The sequence below is a fragment of the Paroedura picta genome, unplaced genomic scaffold, assembly GCF_049243985.1.
Source record: "Paroedura picta isolate Pp20150507F unplaced genomic scaffold, Ppicta_v3.0 Ppicta_v3_sca22, whole genome shotgun sequence".
Taxonomy (NCBI): Eukaryota; Metazoa; Chordata; class Lepidosauria; order Squamata; family Gekkonidae; genus Paroedura; species Paroedura picta.
The window spans coordinates 4,945,259-4,970,873 of record NW_027518619.1 but is presented as its reverse complement, the minus strand read 5'-3'; the positions used below and the strand labels follow the sequence as shown (position 1 = coordinate 4,970,873).

The following is a 25,615-nucleotide window of genomic DNA, read 5'->3' as shown; positions in this document are numbered from 1 at the left end:
TCAATCCCAGCAGCCGGCTCAAGGTTGACTCAACCTTCCATCCTTCTGAGGTCGGTAAAATGAGTACCTAGTTTGCTGGGGGGTAAACGGTAATGACTGGGGAAGGCACTGGCAAACCACCCCGTATTGAGTCTGCCATGAAAACCCTGGAGGGCGTCACCCCAAGGGTCAAGCATGACCCTTTTTTACTAATCAATTAAAAATATCTTCAGATTGTATATGACAAGCTACAGATTCTAGATTATCTGCTCTCTTTAGCCCCTCTTTGTCCTGTATTTTCTTAGTTGCAAGGGCAAACAGTGACATTCTGTTGGTAACCAAAGGATTCGTATCCAACAGCAAGAAAGTTGTTTTTTCCTTATCAGATTGACCATTTAAACCAGGGGTAGTCAAACTGCGGCCCTCCAGATGTCCATGGACTACAATTCCCAGAAGGCCCTGCCAGCATTTGTAGTCCATGGACATCTGGAGGGCCGCAGTTTGACTACCCCTGGTTTAAACCATTTCGTAAATTAGCAAGACATTTCTCCCTTGGACGGGTTAAAACGTAGTGTGGGAGGTCCTCCACCACTACAGAGGCATTGATCTTTTGGAGTTTCCTGGAAGCGGCCGGCCAATAAAACTGGCAGCATTGTTTGGAAGTGCAGGGAAGTAAGTATAAGCTGCTTTGAGACTATGGGCTAAAAGTTGAGGGAAATAGGAGACTCTCAAATGATCTAAGTGGAGCTTTTACAATGCAGGATTAATGATCTGTCAATCATAGTATCAGAGATGTACAGCCAGTCCCGGAGTGGATGGTTGTCTACTGAGTTATCAAAGAGGTCATCTGGGATGGAATAATGCGGTAGAATCTTATTTAGAAATCTAGAGCGAGTTGGATCTTTGGATGTCAAAAGCCTCTACGATTGTTCGCTGATTGAATTTAAACTTGTTATTTTATATCTCTCCCATGCTTTTAAAATAGCCAAGGGTTTCTGAGGGTTCCATGGACAGCAAAAGTCACAAACAAGGAAATACTACATAAAGTCTGAATTTCTGAATTATTATTCCAATGTAGGCTATACATTCAATTCAGGAGAGAACTTATGCCATACCCAAAGAATAAGTCCAATTCAGAGGTGATCAAAGACATGTGAAGGCAAAGGGGTGGCAGGTTACACTGGCTGAGTGATACGGATGTGAGTGTCCTGCATAGTGCAGGGGGTTGGACTAGATGACCCATGAGGTCCCTTCCAACTCTATGATTCTATGTTGTCAGATAAACACACAGAAATAACTTCTGTTGTGGCCAGATTTGCTTGGAGGGCGATCAAAACAAGGAAGAGCTGGGTGGATTCAGAGCAACTTAGGTAGAGATAGTCTCAATTGCTTGAGAATGCTTGTGAGTTTTAAAATTATAATGTTGATTCTTAGAGCTGGAATGATATAAATTTTTTACTATTTTAATTATCAGTGATTCTCTTATGTATTTTGTAATCTGATTACTAGTCTAGTACCGTAATAAAGAGTGTTTGGTTTGATTTGATTTTACATAATGCCTGATCTATCACTGGTAGGCAAAATCACGAAACTCCTGCTCATTTAATTTGGTCATATCATGCCATCCAACTCAATGGAGAAAGCAATTCAGCTAGGATTGCTCAGTGGGAAAAGGGAACCAGGCTGACAGAGGACACGGTGGTTGGACGCGATAGGGATGGACACCGGCCAGAACATTGCAGAGCTGAAGCAGGCGGTGCGGGGCTGGAGATTGTGGCCGTGGCTGTTCCATGGGGTCACCAAGAGTCGGACGCAAATGAATGGCTGACAACAACAACAACAAAGTGTATGCGAGCCCTGATAGAAAGGAGACCAGATTCAGCTCTCATCGGGGCTGCTGGTGTCCCCTTTGGAAGGACACTTTTGATGACCAATCATTTTTGGCACTCAAAAGTTTGCGTCTTAAATGATCCAGTCGATCGGAGATCTCAGTTTGTTCAGCAGATGGAAGAGCTGAGGAGGAATTAATTCAGTCCTCTTCAATAGAAAGTTCAGGGAGAAAGTGTTCAGATTTCTGATTGGTTGTTTGGAACATGGTGGAAAATGTCCTTTTGGTCTCCTGAGTAGCTTTTGTCACCCATCGACGTTTTAGGATGTGGGGACTTTGGCAGCAACGGGATGAAAATTGAATTCTCAAATACCTGAACTGGAAAAATCCCTTTTGAACTCAATACGGGGTTCTGGTACAATAAAACGGTAGGGATCCTAGGAGGAGCAAACAAAAGCATAATTCTTGGCACCTGATTTGAATTGTTAAGAGACTTTACTGAAATTAAGAAGAAGAGTTGGTTCTTATATGCCGCTTTTCTCAACTCAAAGTTGTCTCAAAGCAGTTTATAATCTCCCCTCAACAGATGCTCTGTGGGGTGGGTAAGGCTGAGAGAGCCCTGATATTCCTGCTCGGTCAGAACAGCTTCATCAGTGCTGTGGCAAGCCCAAGGTCACCCAGCTGGCTGCATGTGGAGGAGAGGGGGAATCAAACTGGGCTCGCCAGATTAAAAGTTGGTGTTCCTAACTACTACACCAAATGGGCTCTCATAATGTTTAACATTACAAGACTCTTCACCAATTTCGGGGCAGAAAACCAGTAGAAAATAAACACAAGATAAAAAACAAGGACGCCACACCCACAGTCCAATTAAAGAGAGGCTCTGGTCCCCAAACTCTTAATCTCTTTTCCTCAGGGCTCTAACAGCAAAGTGGTTCTCTGCCGTTAACTATTGGTAGCAAATTATCTGTATCTAATTAGAAACTTTACTACTTTGATTCAATACAGTTCGCCACTCAAGGGAAGAGAAAGTTCTTATCAAAATCAAGTCTTAAGTAAGACTCGCAATTCCAAAACCCTGGAAACGGGTTTTCTTAGCTATGAGAAAGCAGTCTTCGGACTTCTACACCAGTGGTCCCCAACCACCGGGCCTCAGCCCAGTGCCGGCCCGCGAAGGCCCCGGCACCGGGCTGCAGCTCCTTCTCCCCGCCCCTCCCCCCGCAGTGAGAAACTTCCCAGGCCGCAAGCAAGTTGGCCGCCAAAGCGGCCAATTAGCTTGCGGCCTGGCAAGCTTCTTTTTGTGGGGGGGGGGAGGGAGGCAGGGCCGCCGGCGTAAGCATGCATACGCAGCAGGTCCGCGCATGCGTGTTTGCGGCAGCCCATGGTGCAAACGCGCATGCATGGACCTGCTGAGCATGCACGAAATCGCCACGCATGCACATTTGTGCATGCGTGGCATGCACAGCCACCAGATCGCCCTCCACCTCCCCCACCGGTCCGCAGCCTTAGAAAGGTTGCAGACCACTGTTCTACACCACCTCTCAAAGATATAGTTCACAGGGTTCTTCTTGGCAGGCAAAAATAAACAAATACAGAAGAACCTACATAGAACAGTAGTGTTGACAGGCTAAACTGGTAAATTCTTAAAACTTCTGAAGTAGCTCAGATAGCTCCAAGGGGAAAATTTGTGTAAAATGGAGGAGAATCTGTAAGCAATATTGCTACTCCGTTGCCATCTCGTAATACCTTGTAACTAGATAGTAAAAGTATTGAAACCTAGAATACTCAAGGGTCATACACTGAACACGTGAGTTTCTTTCACCATCTTTACCTGCAGCTTCTTCCTGTTTTGTGTCTCTGCAGAAGACCACTGCCTTCCAGAATGGGATGGCCTAATTTGCTGGCCCAGGGGATCTGCAGGGGAAACACTGGCAGTGCCTTGTCCTCCTTACATTTATGACTTCAACCACAAAGGTATTAAACACACACCTTTCATTTCTGTGGTCTGTAGATCTGATAGCATCATTCGGCACCAATATGCAGATACTTAAATCTGTGAAATAGGGCCACATCGATGCTAAGCAGACTTTTCTGCAAACTTGGATGACTACCCAGGTTTGCAGGAAAATCTGAACAGTTTTAAAAATACATTGGGGGGTTAAATCCTGCCCTAATTTAAAAAGAGGTTGTCCACACACACTCAGGCAAGGCACTTACCTGAATAGCTGGTAATGACCCTTGAGAGATGGGCCCGAACTGGCTCATCAACCAAAATTAGGGCCCAACTTATGCTGGCTCAGAGCTTGGGAGCTTCCCCAAACATTTACTGGACTTTTGGCCAGTTTGGTTCAGATATTTGCAGTCATCCATGTAAACCTAACAGAAGCAGCCCTGCTGAGCTGTTAAGGTTTAAATGGCTGTGATCTATTTCACCCTTTGGCTTTGCTCCACTCCCTTCAAGGGGGGGGGGAGCAAAACTAAAGGGTCAAATGGCTCACCGCCATTTAAACATAACAGCCCCTCACATCCATCACTCAGCTGTTGAGTTTAATGGCTGTTAGACATTTAACCCTTCAATTTTCCTTCCCCTCCCATTGAAGCAGTGGGGAGAAAACCCAAATAGTTAAATGGCTTGTTGTTTAACCCTTCCCAGGCAATCCCAAGCCTCGTTCTCCCAGCAGTGATTCACCATGGCTGGGAGAAAGGGGAAAAGGATGTCCTTTCCTAGACGATCCCCCCCCCCCTTTCTCCTGGCTTCAACAAGCTGTGACTGGGAGAAACATGGAAGGGAAACTCCTTCCACGATGGTTCTCTCCCCCTTTTATCCCAGTTGTAGCTAGGAAGAAGAGGGAAACTAATTTGCTCCACCTGTTAGGTTCAGGTGGGGCCCATTTGAGTCAGTTCAGTTCAAGGTTCATTCTGTGGGCTGCCCTGAGCCCCAAACAGACCACCCTTTTAAATTTTGTACCCTTCCCTAGTGACCACTACAAGAAGCCACTCTGGGTCCAGCCACCCAATGGAGCCCACTGGAGTCGCAACAGGTCAGTCTAACATGGCTGAGGGTTCCTGGAGGGAGTATAAACCTGGGGCTTTCAGTAGAAGACACCATGAAATCTATTGATTAGAATGGCTGGAAAAAAACTTAATGTAGATCAGGGCATCAGCATTCAGGAAAAGGAGAGTTAACTCACCTCATTCCTCTTTCCCTCAATCAAAAGATATCTCCATAGGCTGCTATTAGTGCCAGGATGTGGGAAAAGTCAAGCAGAAATGTATGTACCATCTTTCTCACTTATGAAGGCAGCCCATGGGCATTTTTAATCAGTTAGGCTAGTGAAAATACTCAGAGAAGAATCATGCCCCTCCCCCTCCAATACCATCTCACTGACTCCCTCCATCCACACTGGAATAGGTTGGTGTTAGAGCCAAAAGACAAGCTCAGGGTTCAAATGTCAGCAACGTATTGTTGCGTGTGGGTCGATCCACATTGGGGTAGTCCACCTGGGCATGGAAACGTTCATGCTATGGATGGGTCTCTAGTGGCGGAACATTCTTCTCTACATTTTCTTTCTCACAGGACACCAGCAGGAAAGATCCTGTCCTAGCTTCCTCCTCTTTGTGGTTTTCTAATGGCTGAAAACAATTTTTGATCGCGAGAGTTCCACCACGCAAATTCCCACATTTTAGTGGTATAGACACAAGTGTATTATCTAGGGTTCCCAGCTCTGGATTGGAACTACCAGGAGATTTTGGGGGGGAGGTGGAAGAAGAAGAAGAAGAGTTGGCTCTTATATGCCGCTTTTCCCTACCCGAAGGAAGCTCAAAGCAGCTTACAGTCGCCTTCCCTTCCCTCTCCCCACAACAGACACCCTGTGAGGGAGGTGAGGCTGAGAGAGCCCTGATATTACTGAAGAAGAAGAAGAGTTGGTTCTTATATGCCGCTTTTCTCTACCCGAAGGAGGCTCAAAGTGGCTTACAATTGCCTTCCCTTCCTCTCCCCACCACAGACACCCTGTGAGGTGGGTGAGGCTGAGAGAGCGCTGATATCACTGCTTGGTCAGAACAGTTTTATCAGTGCTGTGGCGAGCCCAAGGTCACCCAGCTGGTTGCATGTGGGGGAGCGCAGAATCGAACCTGGCATGCCAGATTAGGAGTCCGCACTCCTCACCCCTACACCAAACTGGGAACCTGGGGTGGGCAGGTTTTGGGGAGCACAGGGACCTCAGGAAGGGATGATGCTATACAGTCCACCTTCTAAAGCAAGATTCTGATTCTCTGAAGGCTTGATGGGGTGGCAGTTTAGTGTGGATGAGCGATAGGGTTGTGAGTGTCCTGCATAGTGCAGGGAGTTTGACTAGATGACTCAGGAGGTCCCTTCCAACTCTGTTATTCTATGATTCTCCAGAGGAACCAATCGTGACCATCTGGAGATAAACTTGCTATGGTAGGAGCTCTCCAGGTGCTACCTGGAAATTTGCAAAACCCTACCTTCAGTGAAAGCTAGATGTAACTGGACTTGTTCTGTCTTGCAGGCATGGCGTTCAGACACTGCACTTCAAATGGAACATGGGTCTTCATGCAGAATTTAAATCGAACCTGGTCTAATTACTCCGAATGCCTGAGCTTCCTACATGCAGAAATCCATTCAGGAAAGGTACGTCTCTTACTCCAGTGAAGGAGAGGGGATAAAAAGCTACATTAAGCATGGTACTTGGGGGCAGTGGGAGCATCAAGGAACTAAACTGGCATTTGTTTAACAGCCTAATGCAGAGCTGCTTGCACAGCGGGGTGAACAAAGCTCGACCCAGTAGCTTTTGGTACGGTTGACCTGTCAGATTTCACGTTGGCAGCTCTTTAACGCGAAATGCACCAGTCTGAGATGGCTCCAGCCTCCAACCAGCCATCTTTGAAAAGCAAATGTTTCAAGCATCATTTGAAACAACCTGCAGATGTTTCCCAAAGCTCCCAGTTGCGCTCCTGAGTGAAACGGTGTCCTAGACATTTCGCTGTTGTTTTCTTCTATGGTTGTGGTGTCCCTGTCACCCTCCCCCACATCGTCTTGGCCTGCCCAGCATTTTGCAGCCAACACATCTTGATTCAAGACTATATAGCCAAATTGGGGTTGAATTGCAGGAATGAACGGCAAATTCTTAAAGCTCTGCTTAACAAGAAGAATCATGCTCTGTCGGCTAAATGTGTTTTGTTCTATGTTAACAGTCAGCCTTTTGTGTTTGCAGAAATGCTGGCCTAGGGTTTCAGTGTATATCACCCATGTCCATCTGTGTTGTCGTTATCTGAATGTTATGCCCTTAAAGGTAATACGTATCTCTGTTTATATCTCCAGAGAGAATTTTTCGAACGTCTCTATATCATGTACACTGTCGGCTATTCAGTCTCCTTCACCTCCCTGGCGGTGGCTATTTTCATTATCGGCTACTTCAGGTGAGTGATCCCTCACTCCAGAATCTTATTGATCTGAGATTTTCTTGAACTCAGAATTGCCTCCTGCTTCTTCACTACTCACACCCTTCTCCACATGACACCATGTCTAACAGGGATTAGGGTTCAGAAGGAGGCCCATTGTGGGTTACAGCCTGATCTCATCAGATCATGGAAACTACTTGCAAGGGACGCCACCAAGGAGGACTCTGCCAAAGAAGTCTGATGCTCCTCTGATGCTCACTTGCCCTGAAAGACCCTTGCTGGGTTGCTATAAGTTGGGTGTGACTTCATGGCATTAGAAATTGAGTATGACTTCATTAGAGCCTCTCGTGGCGCAGAGTGGTAAGGCAGCAGAAATGTTGTCTGAAAGTTCTGCCCATGAGGCTGGGAGTTCGATCCCAGCAGCTGGCTCAAGGTTGACTCAGCCTTCCATCCTTCCGAGGTTGGTGAAATGAGTACCCAGCTTGCTGGGGGGTAAACGGTAATGACTGGGGAAGGCACTGGCAAACCACCCCGTATTGAGTCTGCCATGAAAACACTAGAGGGCGTCACCCCAAGGGTCAGACATGACCCAGTTCTTGCACAGGGGATACCTTTACCTTTACCCTTTATGACTTCATGGTGCTATAATTTGGGTTTGACTTGATGGCACTATAAGTTGGGTGCGACACCAGGGCACTGTATTTTGAGTGTGACTTCATGGCACGATATGTTGGGTGTGACTCTAGAGCGCTATACATTGGGAGTGACTTCATGGCACTATAGGTTGGCTGTGACTCCAAGGCACTATACATTGGGAATGACTTCATTGCACTATAAGTTGAGTGTGACTCCAGGGTGCTATAAATTGGGAATTATTTGATGGTGCAATACGTTGGGAATAACTTGATGGTGCTATAAGTTGGGTATTCCTTCCTAGCACTATAACTTGGGTGTGTCTTCATGGTGCTATAAATTTGGTATGTCTTGATGGCATACATGTACACACACACACACACAGAGGGCTGCCGATTCCAGGTTTGGAAATACCTGGAGATTTGAGGGTAGAGCTTCAGAATGTAGGGAGGGGCAGGACGTTGGTAGGGTATAAAGTCATACAATCCACCTTTCCAAAGCAGCCATTTTCTCAAGCAAAATTGGAATAAATGTTTTCAATTGAAATGAAAAAAATAAGCAAACTATTATGCATTGATTCATCATCTGATGTGTGTAATATATGGCAAGAGCCTTAAAAAGTCAAAATAAGGGAAATGAATTTAAGCCTCTGTAGGGCAGAATACAATATTAACATTTAGTACCAAGACTTATTTAAATTAAAAACCCGAGGCTTATCACATAGCTTCAGTAAAATCAGTGCATAAATGCATACTAATGTCTCCACTGACCAGACCCATTTCAGCGTTCCTGACTTTATCAATGGTCAGACATCAAATAAAAACAGCATCCATGAAAAACAAGGGATACAAGAATTGCATTTCTTGTTATACACAGTGAGATCCTTAACAAAAAATGATACTCAGGACACTATGGATCTTAGTCAAGTCAATGGACCAGAAGGCCCTTAGTCAATTCCATATTGTCCTGAGCAGATAATGAAAAGGAGCTAACTGTATATAACAATTTTAAAATTGTGTTCTGCTCTACAGAGGCTTAAATTCATCTCATTTAGTTTGACCTATTTAGGTTCTTGACTTTGATGTGGGTCATGGTATTTTCTACTTTTTGTTTCGGGGTAAAGTATATGGGTGGGAGCTCTTAGGACTGTGTGGCAGCCAGACAAGAGATGTTGGGAGGTGGCTTGCCATTGCCTGCTTCTGTGTTGTGAACCCTGATGTTTCTTGGAGGAACTACTACCCAAATCCTTGGAGGTCTCCCATCCAAATACTAGCTGGGGAATGCCCCGCTTAACTTCTGGGATCTGAGGGGATCAAAATTGCCTGGACTATCCAGGGCTGATGCTGCACTTACTTCGTTTATTCCACTGTGGATCTTCTGAATTCAGATTGATTTGAACTCGGGTCTTCCTCTATCCCCCACCCTGCCCATTGAAACAGGAAAGTCTTCTGCACAGGATTAGAGAAGCTCAGAAGGGGAGGTGGGGAGCCAAGCACAGCAGGAGCCTCTTTCTTTCTTTCTTTCTTTCTTTCTTTCTTTCTTTCTTTCTTTCTTTCTTTCTTTCTTTCTTTCTTTCTTTCTTTCTTTCTTTCTTTCTTTCTTTCTTTCTTTCTTTCTTTCTTTTTGAACAGGGATGGGGAGAGGACTGGAGACAGCAGAGGAGGGGGAATAAATCCAAGAGGAAAATCTCTGCCAAGAGAAGTTAGGGCTTCTGGAGCTTCTGCTGAAAAAGTTAAGGCTTCCCCTTTAAGGGAAGCCTTGCAACCTGGGAACCAGGAACTGATGTCCTGGCCAATCAGGGCTTTTCTACAGTGTTGGAAGCTCAGCAGCAAGTTATTTCAGTGAAAGCAGACAGCTGCACGTTTACTGAGGCCGATATTTCAAATATCGAGGGTTATATCCACTCCAGGATATCGCGGGGGAAAGGTAGGGTCACTCCGGATCAATGCTGATGAAAATTTTAAATCTCCCAAAATAAAATGGAAATCACATTCAGTGTAGATGGCAGGGATTGAATCGACCTGTGTTTGGAATAAAAGCTCCGTGCAAGATTGAGCCCAGTTCAGGGCTTGATAAGCAAACTATATAATCTGGAGATGGGTTGTAATTCTTAGAGATCTTCAGATCCCACTTGGAGGTTGGCACCCCTAACAAGGATTGTAAACATATTTGTGACAAATTATTAGTTACCTGCCGGGTGACTTGGGATAAAACTACAGATCTAAACAAAGGGACAACAGACTAGGGAAAGAATCCAAACTGAAGTAGGAAGAGTCTGTGTACAACTACTTGCCAAACAGAGTATAGATATTTAATACACTAAATCATATTAAGAATACATGAACTGACCTGTTCATAAAAACGCAATAATCCAACAACATTTATTATAACGATGATAATGAAGACAATCCCAAGAAATTGGAGATATATCAGACAGAAGTGATCCAGAACAGGCCTAGTCAACCTGTGTTCCTCCAGATGTCCATGGACTACAATTCCCATGAGCCCCTGCCAACAAACGCTGGCAGGGGCTCATGGGAATTGTAGTCCATGGACATCTGGAGGACCACACGTTGACTACCCCTGATCCAGAAGACTTCTCTGCCCGATGGGTAATTCACCCCAATTGGGTTTTCTTCAGGGGATAGTTCCCCACTGTTTGAAACCAAATATAATCTAGATGAGATGTGTGGAAACGGATATATAGAATACAAAAGTGTTCCAAAAGTAGTCTAGTTTAATCCACCCTCATTAAGGTTATTCCCAGGGGGAAATATACATATACATATATGCATACGCATACGCATACATACATACATACATACAAATATATATGGAAATAAAATAAATAAATAAAATATTCTCATAAAGGAAGAGGAGTGTTGCTGAACAGTATATTGGCCTTTCAATGGGTCAAAACCTCCGATTTCTGGATACTCTGAGGTTTTGACTCATTGAGAGTATAAAGGTAAAGGTAAAGGTATCCCCTGTGCAAGCACCGAGTCATGTCTGACCCTTGGGGTGACGCCCTCCAGCGTTTTCTTGGCAGACTCAATACGGGGTGGTTTGCCAGTGCCTTTACCAGTCATTACCGTTTACCCCCCAGCAAGCTGGGTACTCATTTTACCGACCTCGGAAGGATGGAAGGCTGAGTCAACCTTGAGCCGGCTGCTGGGATCAAACTCCCAGCCTCATGGGCAGAGCTTTCAGACGGCTGCCTTACCACTCTGCGCCACAAGAGGCTCAACATTGAGAGTATAGCGGTGGGCTATTCCCAGAAGAACCCCCAGTTGGGTGAAATGTGTGTCAGGCAGTGAAGTCTTTCGGGTCATTTTTGTCTGAAACGTACGTATCCACTGTCCTTGGAATTGTCTTACACAAGAGCTTTCCACAGGTTACATGGCCTTTCATGTAGTTGAAGAAGAAGAGTTGGTTCTTATATGCCACTTTTCTCTACCCAAAGGAGGCTCAAAGTGGCTTACATTTGCCTTCCCTTTCCTCTCCCCCCAACAGACACCCTGTGAGGTGGGTGAGGCTGAGAGAGCTCTGATATTCCTGCTCGATCAGAACAGCCTTATCAGTGCCGTGGCGAGCCCAAGGTCACCCAGCTGGCTGCATGTGGGGGAGTGCAGAATCGAACCCGGCATGCCAGATTAGAAGTCCGCACTCCTAACCACTACACCAAACTGGTTGCTGGCCTTACTAGATGTCCCTGTAGCCCACGTCCCCTGTTGCTTTACAGGCCTATGGTAAACGATCGATCAATTGATTGGTTGGCTCCCACATCTTACTTCTGCACCCACTTCTCTGAAGGGGCAGGCCACCATTTCCAGGATGTCTCGAAGCCTGAAACATATTTCAGGGGTTCCTCTACATTGAAAAGGCTTACAAAGGCTGGGCAAGGACAAAGGGTTCTTTCTTACTCTCTTCTTACCCCCTGCAGGAGGCTTCACTGCACCCGGAATTACATCCACCTGCACCTGTTTATCTCTTTCATGCTCCGGGCGACCAGCATCTTCATCAAAGATAAAGTAGTCCACGCTCAGGTTGGAGTGAAGGAGCTTGACTCTCTGCTCATGGGAGACCTGCAGAGCGTTATAGTGGCTCCCATCTTAGACAAGTCCCAGTACGTAAGTATTTCCCATCTTCTCTCAGGCCTTGTAGCACACGTAGCACGTGCTACGGGCCCCGCACTTCCAGGGGCCCCACATGGTGCCCCGCACTTCCAAGCCCCCCCCCATGGATCAGGGCCATAGCCTCTCTCCTCCCCCATTTTCTCTCTTTAAGGCTACTCTGAGTGACACCCGTTTCCATAATGGGGGACCCCTCTGCTCCCATTCTGGCTGCTCCCACCACATTTGTATTCTGCTAGGGCCTTGTGAATCTTTAAACCGGATCTGGTGCTATGGACTCCTGAATCCTTAAATCACTTCTGCCTTTGCTTATTCTGGCTTCTCTGCTCGCCACTGGGAGTGACCATTCAAACAGATTGATATTTTTCATATAACTCGGGCCAAAGTTTGAGTGACACCGAGAAATAAAATGGACACCATCAAAGTACTTTGATGAGCACTTTGAAGAAGAAGAGTTGGTTCTTTTATGCCACTTTTCTCTACCCGAATGACACTCAATCACCTTCCCTTTCCTCTCCCCACAACAGACACCCTGTGAGCTGGTGAGGCTAAGAGAGTCCTGATATTACTGCTCAGTCAGAACAGCAGATTACTTTAAAAAGTGGCCTTGATATCAGCCGATGCCACAGCGCAAGAGCCTGAAGTGAAGTTGCACCACCATTTTGTGGCTTGCTCCGCCTCCTGTGGCAGCCAGTTTGTGGCATCGCCCCCGGTGCTGTGTCAGAATTCCAAAGATGCCCGCAGTCTCCAAAGATTGGGGGGGAAAGCAAAGTCATCTGGAACAGGCTCCATGATCAATTGGACCCACAGCCTCCTCAGTCCTTAATGTGAAAGACTGTCCATCCTTGGCTTTGACATCACACTAACTCCAAGACCCTAGAAAGCAAAAGATTCATTCCAGCCTGCAAGGATAGCATCACATAGCTTTGACATCCCAAACGATGGCAAAGACTTGCTTAGTTTTGGATTGTTTTGACAGGTGGGATGCAAGGTTACCGTGGTGATGTTTATTTACTTCCTGGCGACCAACTACTACTGGATCCTGGTGGAAGGCCTTTATCTGCACAGCTTGATCTTTGTGGCATTCTTTTCAGACACCAAGTATCTGTGGGGGTTTACCTTGATCGGCTGGGGTAAAGTACATTGGCTTTTATCCAGTAAATGCTTTTTTTTCCCCATTCAAAAATTACTTTCTTTACAGTTTGGTAATTTGTCCCCCAACCCTAGAGATGATAGCCTCTAGGTTGGGAATCCCCCAGGATTACAACTGACCTCTATACTAGAGTAATTTGCTTTCTCTGGAGAAAATGGATGCTTTGGAGGGTGGACTTTATTGCCTGTGAGTCCACTAGTCCCTGTGAGTTTCCTGTCCTCCCTAGGCACCACCCCCTAATCCAGGGGTAGTCAAACTGCGGCCCTCCAGATGTCCATGGACTACAATTCCCAGGAGCCCCCTGCCAGCATTTGCTGGCAGGGGGCTCCTGGGAATTGTAGTCCATGGACATCTGGAAGGCCGCAGTTTGACTACCCCTGCCCTAATCTCCCGGAGTTTCCCAACCTGGATCTAGAAACCCTAAGTTAGCATGACTTTGTCATTCAAGCTAAAGTTAGAAGGAGCTGCATCAATATTTCTAAATTAATACCTTTCGAGTGCAGGCACTCTTCCTCAGACTAACAACAATAACAACAAACCTTTAATAGCATATATAATAGCATATAAAATACAATATAAGAAGGGAAAGTGCAAAAGGATCCACTGCTACTGAAAACAAAGGCATAGATCATGCTTTAGAGTAAGACATAATACATTCACGATTTCTCATGGCAAGATATAAAAACTTTGCAGCTGGTTCAATTATATCAGGGTTCTGGGATGTCAAAAGAAACGGAGTCTTTCGTTCATCCTAATGCAGTTCTCTTTTACACAGCAGTGAGTTAAGAAATTTGGCTCGGATCGAAGAATAAAATGGACAATGGAAGAAAAAGTGTGTAATTGATTCTATACAGCAGGGGTAGTCAACCTGTGGTCCTCCAGATGTCCATGGACTACAATTCCCATGAGCCCCTGCCAGCAAAGGCTGGCAGGGGCTCATGGGATTTGTAGTCCATGGACATCTGAAGGACCACAGGTTGGCTACCCCTGCTATACAGCATTGTCCACAGGGGCACAACCTAGCTGAATACGGGATCTGTTGAAATCTCCCATATAGAACAGCAGAAGGTAGAGCATTAGTTCTAGCTAACCTGAATGCTCTACGCTGTTGTGGGATGATTAGATGGTAGAAGTACGCAGCTAGGGCCTGAGAGCTTGGTGAGATCCCCAAGCTCAATGGCGAGCAAACGTTTCTAGCTTTACTGCTAAGTTCCTGCAGTTCTATGTCTAACAGTCTGCGTTTAATTGAATTAAATGCAGTCTTTTCAGATATCAGATACAAGGAGTCTAAAGATATCCCTGTAGATTAAATTTTTCCTCAGACTAAATGAACCACCATCTCCAGTGTACAGATGTAAGGCAATGGTAAATTGTGACAAATTAGTAAACTGTGTCGTAGTCTCCAAATTAAGCCATATGATGCCATGTGATCATTCTTTGTTAAAACAGCTCACCGGACCTTTTGAGTTCAGTTGTAGTTCACAAAAACACTGGAGAAATAAAACTGTCCGTGTCAGTAATTAATGGCAGACCCTTTCCCGGCTGTGAAAAAGAAATCATTAAAAGAGACTAGTTGCTGGCTGCCTACCTCTGCTCCCAGATTCCGGCCCAGCTGTGGCGTCCCTGGCAACTGGGAGGTTTTATAGCTCTCAAGGCGAGAGAGAATACTAATATAACATTGGCTAGAGGGAAGCTGAGGGACATTGACAGAACCCAGCAACCAGCGGAAAGGAGAGCGGAGTTACTGGCATGGCTAACCGCCCTCCAGGGAGGAACTGGAGAAATTGGCAAGGGACTTGGCAGTGGCTACAGAACCCTTTCCGCTCTACGCCTGACAAGAGAGAGCCGATCTGCGGCAAGGATAATTGCTGCCAATTAACTGCCCGCTCGCCTGGCTTGAACGTTTGGAGAGGAAGCGCCAGGAAATAGTCACTGCTGCAGCTGATTCCTAATTCCTAATTAGGGAAGGTTCCCTTCTAGAAGCTTCCACTTTTAGGCCCCTGACTTTCGATGGGCCCGCATGATGCCGTTGCTAGAGGCTGCCGTGGTGGAACGTTCCCCCAGGAAAGAAATCCTTGCACACGGAAAACGATCCTATCAAGCAGAAGAACACCGAGCTAGGACTCTTCCCTCTGTCTGCTCCTTTTCCAAAGTGAAGAGGTTTTCTTCCAGGGGCGGGGATTGTTCCGATATGAGAGCGTCCAGGAGCAGCCGGTTTCCGAGGCCTCAGACGGCTAGTTGGGGCTGCTTTTAATCTTCAGTGAAACTCTGGCTTGCAGCAAATGAAAGAATTCCTGGGACCCTTGTTAGAAAAGGGCTGTTTGTTTTGCTCGCGTCCTGCTTTGCTCGTTTTATCGGTGTAGCGGTTGTCGGTTGCGTTTTAGGCACTGTCTGCCTAATGGGATGCTTGTGGCAAAACACTCCATTAGTGGGCTGGGTTGTGATCGATGCTGCTGGGCAAAAGGCAGCCTGCAACGGATCAGACCTGCATCTAGGATGTTCAAGCAGTGTGTGGCAACCAGCGGAAGGGTTGTGGGGAAAGGCTGTTCCAGGAAATTAAAAAAAGAAAATTAGGCATCAACCACTCGGTGGTCCTTATGACCATAGAGTTCTTGATGATTCCTAGAGCTACACAGAAAGAATAAAGGTAGCTCTAGCAATCACTCTATGGTAACTGGCCGATGCTTTATTTCTCTTTTTTAATTTGTCTTCCCTTTGGCTCTAATTTTCTCTAGTTGATCGGCTAAGCACCAGCAGACATGCACTATGATCGACTGGAGGTCTTCCACCAAAAATGGGCAAATAGGACCCCTGTCCCCCTTTAATCCCTATCCACTGGTTCCTATCCACCCCTGTCAACTGAGATATAAGACTATGAGCTTCTCTGTTACTTTGAGCAGGAAGCATAGATACCCAGTCAGAAGCTGAAGTTTTGCTTCTTTAAGGAGGGGATGTTGATTCTGTCACATGGGGGGGAATGGGGGACAAGAACAGCCGTTGGCATTGTGGTGTGAAGGCTGATTAACCTAGAAATACAATGGCCATTATTATTATTATTATTATTATTATTATTATTATTATTATTAGATTTATTCCCTGCCACTCCCTTGCGGCTCGTGGCGGGTTACAACATCTTAAAACCCCATTAAAATCCATTAAAACAACAAGTACAGTTTTAACATTGTTAGTTAACTAACTAGCATGGCAAGATCGGCTAATCAACTTCCCCCCTCCCACTACTGGCGGGTGGAGAGGGGATCCTGATGGTTCCTAGTCCCAGATCCCAATCCCAGATCCCGGGGGGGGGGCATAAGTGTTAGCCTTGGCCTCAACCATAAACCTGGCGGAAGAGCTCTGTCTTGCAGGCCCTGCAGAACGATGGAAGATCCCGCAGGGCCCGCAGCTCTCCCGGGAGCTCATTCCACCAGGCAGGGGCCAGGACCGAAAAGGCCCTGGCCGTGGCCCTGGTCGAGGCAAGGCGTGCTTCCCTAGGGCCGGGAACGACCAACAGATTTTCACCCACAGAACATAAGGCCCTGCGGGGGGCATAGGGCGATCAGCTTCAATTGGTAAGCATCCTGTGCCAGTCTTTGAAGACCTAAAGGCACAGAAAACAAAGCCAAGGTACACCCTCTGAGAAAAGCCCCCTCCTTTCTCTTCCAGCACCCTTTCCTTTCAACCTGAACCTGAAACCAGCCATGCTTAGAAAAGGATGAAAGTAGGAAAGCTGCCCATTCCCCACAGGCTTTTGCTACTTGCAAAAGGGGTGAAAAAAGGGATTTTTAGTCACTCTTCTGCTTGTCACACAAATCTGATCTAACCGGATTTTTCTGTTTTTTTACATTTGTAGGATTTCCAGCTGCCTTCGTCGTGGCCTGGGCAGTGGTTCGAGCAATGGCGGCAGACTCCAGGTCAGTACAAAGGGCAGGAAAATGGAGTCAAGAGGTGGTGTTGTGTAGTGGCTTCTTCTTCTTCTTCTTCTTCTTCTTCTTCTTCTTCTTCTTCTTCTTCTTCTTCTTCTTCTTCGTCTTCGTCTTCGTCTTCGTCTTCGTCTTCGTCTTCGTCTTCGTCTTCGTCTTCGTCTTCGTCTTCGTCTTCGTCTTCTTCTTTACTTGCAGAGCAGTTCTCTCAGAGTTCATTCAGCCCCACCTCCCTCACAGGGTTTCTGTTGTGGGGAGAGGAAAGTGATTGTAAGCTGCTTTGAGACTCCTTCAGGTAGAGAAAAGCGGCATATAAGAACCAGCTCTTCTTCTTCTACCTCAGAGGGTGTCTGTTATGGGGAGGGGAAAGGGAAGGCGACTATAAGCCACCTTGAGACTCATCCTGGTAGAGAAAAGCAGCATATAAGAACCAACTCCTCCTCCTCTTCCTCCTTCTCCTTCTCCTTCTTCACAAAACTACCTGGATAAATTATTAGGAACTGCTGTGTTTCACTAGCAGGGAGAGGAATGGGAAGGCTATTGTAAGTCACTTTGAGCCTCCTTCGGGTAGGGAAAAGCGGCATATAAGAACCAACTTCTTCTTCTAGCTGAAACTAGGATCCTACTCTTTATATTTTTGAAGCTTTTAATGTATCATGTCAGTACTTCTGCTTTGCTTCAGTTTTGTTTTTAGATCTCTGTTTGGTTCAAGAAGCCTAGGTCAAGTCTGCACTTTGCTTTTTATTCAATCCCAGCCCAAATAAACCCTCCCCTCTGCAGTGTAGTCAATTTCCATCTTGATTTTGGGCGCTTTAAATTTTCCCTCACCAGCGTCTCGGGACGGCTAACAACATAATTAAAATACAACACAGGATTACATCAAAATTCAATATAAATATCTTAAAATAGTAAAAGACATCCAGTTAAAAGAATGCACAACCAAATCTAACCGCAGATATAAATTCACCCGGATGGTTCATGGAGCGCTTTCTAGTGCTGTGAGGGAAGGCCGGGGACGGTGTTGGAAGAGGCCCATTAAGGTGTATAATTTAATGATTTCATTATTAATATATCATCTTTCAGCCCAATCCAACCTCTGTCACGTTGCCACTGGATTCCTCATGACCAACTTAGGCAGTGCAGAAACGAAACACTTCCTCAACAGCACCTTCTCCCCATGGTTCCACATATAGGTCAGCACCTTCTCTGGTGCTGAGGAAAACACTGAGGAGAAAATTCTCTAAAAATATATCACCTCAGCAAGGAAACCAAAAATGGAAGGATCCCCAACCCCGAGATAATTTGCATTCTGGAGGGCCAACTTGATGTAGTGGTTAAGAGCAGTAGCCTCTAATCTGGAGAACCGTATTTGATTCTCCACTCCTCCACATGCAGCCAGCTGGGTGACCTTGGCCCAGTCCCAGTTCTCTCAGAGCTCTCTCAGCCTCACCTCCCTCACAGGGTGTCAGTTGTGGAGAGAGGCAGGGAAGGTGATTATAAGCTGCTTTGAGACACGTGAGGCCTGCTGGGTGACCTTGGGCCAGTCCCAGCTTTCTCAAGACTCTCTAAGCCTCACCTTTCTCACAGGGTGCCTTTTGTGGGGGAGGGGGAGGGAAGGTGTTCATAAGCTGCTTTGAGACTCCTTCAGGCAATATAAAGCGGGGTAGAAAAAACAGCTCTTCTCTTCCCCCTCCCTCCCACAAGCACCCGCACTAGAAAAACTCAAGATGCCTAATGAATACATGCGTATGGAAGGCATAGGTAGAAAAATTGCTGGGTATTATAGGCATGTTTTGCTGGTTTAAAACCATGTCACGCTTATTTGTATTGCCTGAGATCTTTGAAGAGAAGGTATAGGAAAAGTGGGCTGTCTCAGCCTCTGTTAGATTTTGCTCTGGGCAAACTAGAAGCTTCCATTCATTCCCTATGAATACTGCTGTTCTAATTTGCACTCCTTTGATCCATGTCCTTGTCACCCCCCTTGATTTGGAGCAGTGTAAGAAATTTATGGCAGAGGTACTAATTAACACCATGATATTCTCTCTGAGAGCCAGTGTGGTGTAGTGGTTAAGAGCGGCAGCTTCTAATCTGGTGAGCCAGGTTTGATTCCCTGCTCCTCCTCCACATGCAGCCAGCTGGGTGACCTTGGACTCATCACAGCACTAACAGAGATGTTCTAACCGAGCAGTATGAGCCTCTTGTGGTGCAAAGTGGTAAGGCAGCAGACATGCAGTCTGAAGCTCTGCCCATGAGGCTGGGAGTTCAATCCCAGCAGCCGGCTCAAGGTTGACTCAGCCTTCCATCCTTCCGAGGTCGGTAAAATGAGTACCCAGCTTGCTGGGGGGTAAAATGGTAATGACTGGGGAAGGCCCTGGCAAACCACCCCGTATTGAGTCTGCCATGAAAACGCTAGAGGGCGTCACCCCAAGGGTCAGACATGAACCGGTGCTTGCACAGGGGGTACTTTTACCTTTAACCGAGCAGTAATATCAGGGCTCTCTGCTTCACCCAACTCACAGAGATGTTTACTGCCAGGCGTTTGCCTCGGGGCAGGTTGCCCTGCCTATTCCTGCTCCTGCCCAGGGGAGCATTTGGCATGGCATACCTCATCCACCCCAAATTTGTACTCCTGCCTAGGAACCAGAGCGGCAAGGTTCTGCCATGCAGTGGGGCAGCTCTGGCCTGGGCTTGTTTTCATTATAAAGAATGTGGTATTGCATTCCCAAACAATACCACGTTTTTAAAAAAATAATGTAATACCCCAAGCAGCTCTGCCTCACTGTGCAGTGCAATGGGGCATTTTCTGTTCCTTCTGGGATGCCATAGTTGGGCGAGGGTTGGGGAGGAGCTGGGCCAGAATGGCCTGACTCTTCCCCTGCTGCATGGGCCTGCCCCAACATAGGCCCAGTGCCGTCTGGGGCATAAAAGGGACCACAGATCTATCTACATTCGCTTGCTACAGGTCAACGGAGGGCCTGAGTCGGGCCGCACCTGGGATGGCCCTGGTTTGGTGCCGACATTGAGCAGAACCGTTAATTTTCCCTGCCACCAGATGAGTGGTAAGGCGGTACAAATTCTCAGTGTGGAAATGGTCAGGATGTCTGTTGTCGGGAGAGGAAAGGGAAGGTGACTGTAAGCTTCTTTGAGACTCCTACTGGTTGAGAAAAGCGGCATATAAGAATCAATTCTTCTTCTTCAGTAATATCAGGGCTCTCACCCACCTCACAGGGTGTCTGTTACAGGGAGAGGAAATGGAAGGCAAATGTAAGTTGCTTTGAGACTTTTTCAGTTAAGCAGCATATAAAACCAACTCTTCTTCTTCTCCTCTGGGGCTATTGCATCCTCTGCCGGGTCTTTGGCTCCACAATTGGGCAGAACCTCTACAATCTGTTTGGCTGATGCCCATACCTGTGGGAACCTGTGAAAAACGATAGAAACGCAACTGGATTCCACTACAAAGGCAGGTATGCATAACAACGAATTCCACTATTTAAAATGGCGTTTTTTCGTTCCGCAACCAATTTGCTACATAGATCCTGGTGCGGAATGGCCCTCATTGTTGAGCCCATTGAGAAAAGGAGAACATCCCTTTTCCAAATAATACGTCGTCCAAATTGACTCCCTCAGGTTCCAAATAGAAGGAACTTCAGCCCCCAGGATTCTGGGCAGGTGGGCAGGTGCAGAGTCTGTAATGGGTGCCCCAGGGCTGGCAGGCTCTCCCTCCATCCCTCCCAGCCCTGCCACTCTCTTTCCAGCTTACTTTTGCAAAGGGGGCTGGCAGAGCCAGCCGGCTCTTCTTCCAGGAGGAAGAAGGAGTTGGGGGAAGTACCTGGGGGTGGAGTAGACCCGCTAGTCACCCTCTGTCACCCAGAGGCTGCTCCCTATTTAGAGGCCCATGCCACAGAGGGCCAATCAGGTAGCCAATGCATCATCTGTTTACGTTTGGGTTTTAACCCTGTGGGGAGATAAGACAATCACAGCCTCTTCATACCTTCTGTCCTGCCCCATCCCCCAACTCCACATAGCTGAATTGATATTTCACCTCACTCTTGATAATGTTCAGAGCTTTTGTGCACCATGGAGGACCCAGCAGATCAATCTCATCAAGTCAGGCTACTTGGTCAGGCCCGTTTGGTCCCTCGTGGCCAAGCCTGTATGAAGACAAACTCATGTCTCTTAAAAGGACAGCATAGCCGACCCTCTCGAGGTTAACAAGGTGATATTATGAATTCATCTGCTGTAGAAGGTGCGTTTGCATCCAGGTGATCAGTCATTGGGACGAAGCAACAGAAAGCGCCTGAGGAACTGACAAGACAGTATGATGTGCTGGAAGTTGTTCGAATGAATTGATAATGGTTAGGCCGCATCCTGTGAGGAAAGAAATGCACAAAGCCTTATATTTCAAGCTTCAAACTGCTTGCCGGCTCAGCTTTCCCAGGGAAGGGAAAGAACATTCCCATTCTTATCTACAAGAGGTTAAGAAACAAGCCTGAGGACAAGATGCTTGGCTCTTCTCTCATAACTTCTGTTCTGTTACACAAGAGACTTTGAGCTCTGCCTGAATTTTTTGATCACAGACAATAAGGGCCATTCCGCACAAGGACCAGTGTTGCTAAATGTTTGCAGTATGCAGACACGCTATATTTAATAGTGGAATTTTGTCATTCCGCACACCTTCAATTCTTGTGGAATATTGAAGTCCCAGTAGCAGTCTATTCATTCCCCACAGGTTTCCAATCTCGCTGGAATTGCAACAAGGGTGGGGATATTTTTCTGTGCTTCTTTCCACCCCTGGCCGTCAATCAAACAGAACAGCCAATGAACTATTGTGTTTGTGCTCCTGAAAAGCCACTTTCCCTTTAAAAACTGTTTTTTAAAACCCCCAAAACACCAGTAGCAGCGAATATTTGTTCATTCAATGTCTCAGAAAGATCTTTTTCATAGGAGCTGGCGCTTAATCGTTGACACGCTTTTCAAATAAAAAAAAATTGCCCCCCGATGGGTACAATTTCTGGCTGAAATTACGGGCAGTGTCAAACAGGGGGCTGTATTGTGCTCAGAAACTTTAAAGACAATAGCAGAAAGGAGCTTTGTTTTACTGTTAAGCACTTCTGTGGAGAGATTTCAGCCAAAGAAGCCTCGCTTATTTGTTGCTTTCGCTGGTTTAAGGGGGGGGAAATGGCGATCAAGTCTCCGGAAGCTCGGGCGCGAGAGCTAAGGAGGAACATTTTTTCTACCACTATTTTGAGAATGCACATTTTTTTCACTGATGTGTTGTGGCTCTTGCTCAGAAGTGTAGCAGTTGTTTCATGGGGAATCCACTTTTCTGGATTTCCCCCTAAGCACTATAAAATTCCGATTGTTGCTGGAGTTTGGCGGGAGTTTTGCGGTTTGTTTACGACGTCATGTGGAACGTTAAATTAATAGCGTTTACAAAAGGTAAGACTGGCTACATTTAAGTTGTGCGGAATGGCCCTTATTATTACACAACTGAGGAAATCCAACAATGAAACTAGCTATTACCTAGGATATTAGTCTCGGTTGTTTCTGATGATTCTTATTCAGTTGTATCACGAGACCCCTCCTCCCACTGAAAACATTCCTTAGCAACATGCCTGTGTTTAGCAAGCCAATCAGGAATGCCAAGAACAAAAACACCCGTTAGCCCATATGTAGCCTAAGCCAACATCTGTTTCATCTTCAGATGAGAAAGAGTCACCAGATGGCTAGTCACTGGATCGATCAAAACTCCCTCCTTGGTTCCTTTTCTTGGCCCATGGCCAGTGTGCCCACAGGAAGTTCATCAGGCCCACAGGAAGTTTGTCTGGAGGTCATACATCTGGCCTGCACTTCAACAACCCCACTGTCTCCCAGTTGAATACTGGATCAGGCTTAAGGCTTTTCGTAATCACCTTCAAAGCCATATGCGGTCTGGGCCCAGTATACCTCGAGAAACCACAGAAGTGGTGCGATGGTGCAGAATATGGTTGGGAAGCATAGCTGTGCACAGGCCCACCCCGGGCCCCTACCCTTCCCACCCCCTCCAGGCCAATCATCGGCCATTTGAGGAGGGTTGACATAATATACGGCCCTATCACCTGATAAATGTTTAACAAACTTTAAAAAGATATAAAAGAAGAAGAAGAAGAGTTGGTTCTTATATGCCGCTTTTCCCTACCCGAAGGAGGCTCAAAGCGGCTTACAGTCGCCTTCCCATTCCTCTCCCCACAACAGACACCCTGTGAGGTGGGTGAGGCTGAGAGAGCCCTGATATCACTGCCCGGTCAGAACAGTTTTATCAGTGCCGTGGCGAGCCCAAGGTCACCCAGCTGGTTGCATGTGGGGGAGTGCAGAATCGAACCCGGCATGCAAGATTAGAAGTCCGCACTCCTAACCACTACACCAAACTGGCTCTTAAAAGATTAATTAAATCCCATCCATTCAGGAAACCCTTCCAGGGCCATCACAAACCCCCTGTTTGAGAAAGCCTGCTTCACAAAAGATACAAGGATGTTGATTCATGCGAGGAAAAGAGCTTCTTTTTTTCTAATCCTTGGCCCACACTAGCTCCACAGAAAGCGTGGGTTGGAGATGTTTGTGACAAAACGTTTTATACAAATGCCGAGAAAACAGACTACTCTTTCTCAAAGCAGTAGGCCGAGTCGGTGGCGAAGAAAAACAAGCACAAGATCTCTTCAGGAGGAATTCAGAAAAATGGAATTTCTCACACAGTTCCCTCAGTCAAATATGAGGCCCATGGGGAAAATGGCCCAGATATTTGTTTGAGAATAGGGCACTGCAGGCACTTATATCACAATTCTTATGACATAAAGCAGTGGTCCCCAACCTTTTTATCACCGGGGACCACTCAACGCTTGACAATTTTACTGAGGCCGGGGGGGGGGGGAGTAGTTTACTCCTCTACTCTCAACCACTGCCCTAACGCTCTCTGATCGCTATGGTAATGTTTAAACATCCCTTCAAAATAAGATACAGACACGCCACAACAATGAACATAAGGAACATTTTATTTTCATGGACATTTTAACTCATGACAATGACAAATCAATGGGAACCCTGAGCTTGTTTCTCTGCAACGAGATAGTCCCATCTGGGAGTGATGGGAGACAAGGACACCCAAAGTGTGTTGTAAAGGGCCGGGGGGGGGGAGGAGAAGGCGTCCTTCGGGGCCCACCTCCAATTAGTCGAAGGACCACGTGTGGTCCGCAGCCCACAGGTTGGGGATCGCTAACATAAAGGACTGATCTCTTTAAGCCCAGAAAAACCGAAAACATTGAAAAGGTCCTTGTATATATTTGTGTATATATTTCCCCCTAAGGAAATTCTTGCCAGGGATTCTTAATCAATATCTCCTATAAAATACGATCGCTCTTTGAATGATGAGTGACATGCTTTGAAAGCATTTTCAACTGCAATTTCTAATAATGATAGTTTGGTAAATCACAGAATGGATTCTGTCAACAGAATGAGAATTATTTGTCTCCTTCCTCCTCTGGCATCCACGCCCTCCAAATGATTCCTGAGGTACTGCTTCCAAGGGATAGACCCTTGGGAACAGAATAGTGCAGTGAGAGGAGAGAATTGTCCCCTCTCACCTTTTTGTTAATATTCCACGGAGTCCAAGCCTACGTCATTCTCTCACAGTGTCCACACAGAGAAATGTAGACAGCCCATCTCTTTGGCAGCGTAGCTTGTTTAAAAAAACAGGCCCTTTCCCTTGAGGCCTAACTGGTTGCTACACTACTGTTTTTTGGGGGCTCCAGGCAAAAATATTTCTACTTACCCAGGGACTTGATCCTTTTTTATAGCCTGCTGTCCCTCTCCCCACCCTATCAAGGTGCCACTAATTTATGCTATCCTGCAGGGTTTTCAAAGCAAGGTTGGTCTCCCATCCAGGGCCCACCCTGCTCAGCTTCCAAGATCTGATGAGATCAGGCTAGAATGGGTTATCCAGGGCAGGGCAGGCTGTTTTGGTTTGGTTTTATGCTCTAGCTAGTGCTTAATTTTTTTTTAACGTAATGAATTTTTTTTAATGTAATGAACATCTGGGAAGTAGTTCCCGCTTTGAGCAGGTCGCCCTGCTAATCTTCCTCAGGTGTATTCCTGCAACGACCGACAAGTTTACCTCTTAATAAGACCCTCTGAGCCATCCTTGCACAGTGACAACTACGTGTCTTCCTTCTCTGCAACATTTTAGTCTCGATTTTGCCTGCCACGTTGCTCTAGGGAGGAATGATTGCAGGAAGGAGCACATCCGTTCCTTGAGCCATGCACTATAGTGCTCCCCTGCCTTGAGGAGAATTATGCTAGCTATGAAGCACTTTGGATGACTTCATTCTAGAAGGCCGACAGGTAAGCCACCTGTTCTTCTCTGACAGTGAGATAAGTATGGCCAAGGATTTATGCAGAAGAGCTCCTGGATGATGGACATTAGGCACCTTAGGTACCTTAGTCAATGGGCAACACAAATTCCCCTGACTGGTTTTCTGAAAATTATTAGTGAAATTCTTGTCCCCTCCTGCTT

At 46.4% G+C, this 25,615-nt stretch overlaps 1 protein-coding gene across 1 annotated transcript in view; it reads left to right on the top strand.

Annotated features, from left to right (window-relative positions):
* The window catches only part of LOC143828386 (parathyroid hormone 2 receptor-like), a 68,986-nt gene that overhangs the window by 22,492 nt on the left and 20,879 nt on the right, over window positions 1-25,615 (top strand). Inside the window, exons 3-7 of the mRNA XM_077318783.1 lie at window positions 6,340-6,461; window positions 7,152-7,249; window positions 11,808-11,994; window positions 12,977-13,130; window positions 17,001-17,061. Coding sequence (XP_077174898.1) covers window positions 6,340-6,461; window positions 7,152-7,249; window positions 11,808-11,994; window positions 12,977-13,130; window positions 17,001-17,061 — 622 coding nt within the window. The remainder of the gene's footprint in view (window positions 1-6,339; window positions 6,462-7,151; window positions 7,250-11,807; window positions 11,995-12,976; window positions 13,131-17,000; window positions 17,062-25,615) is intronic.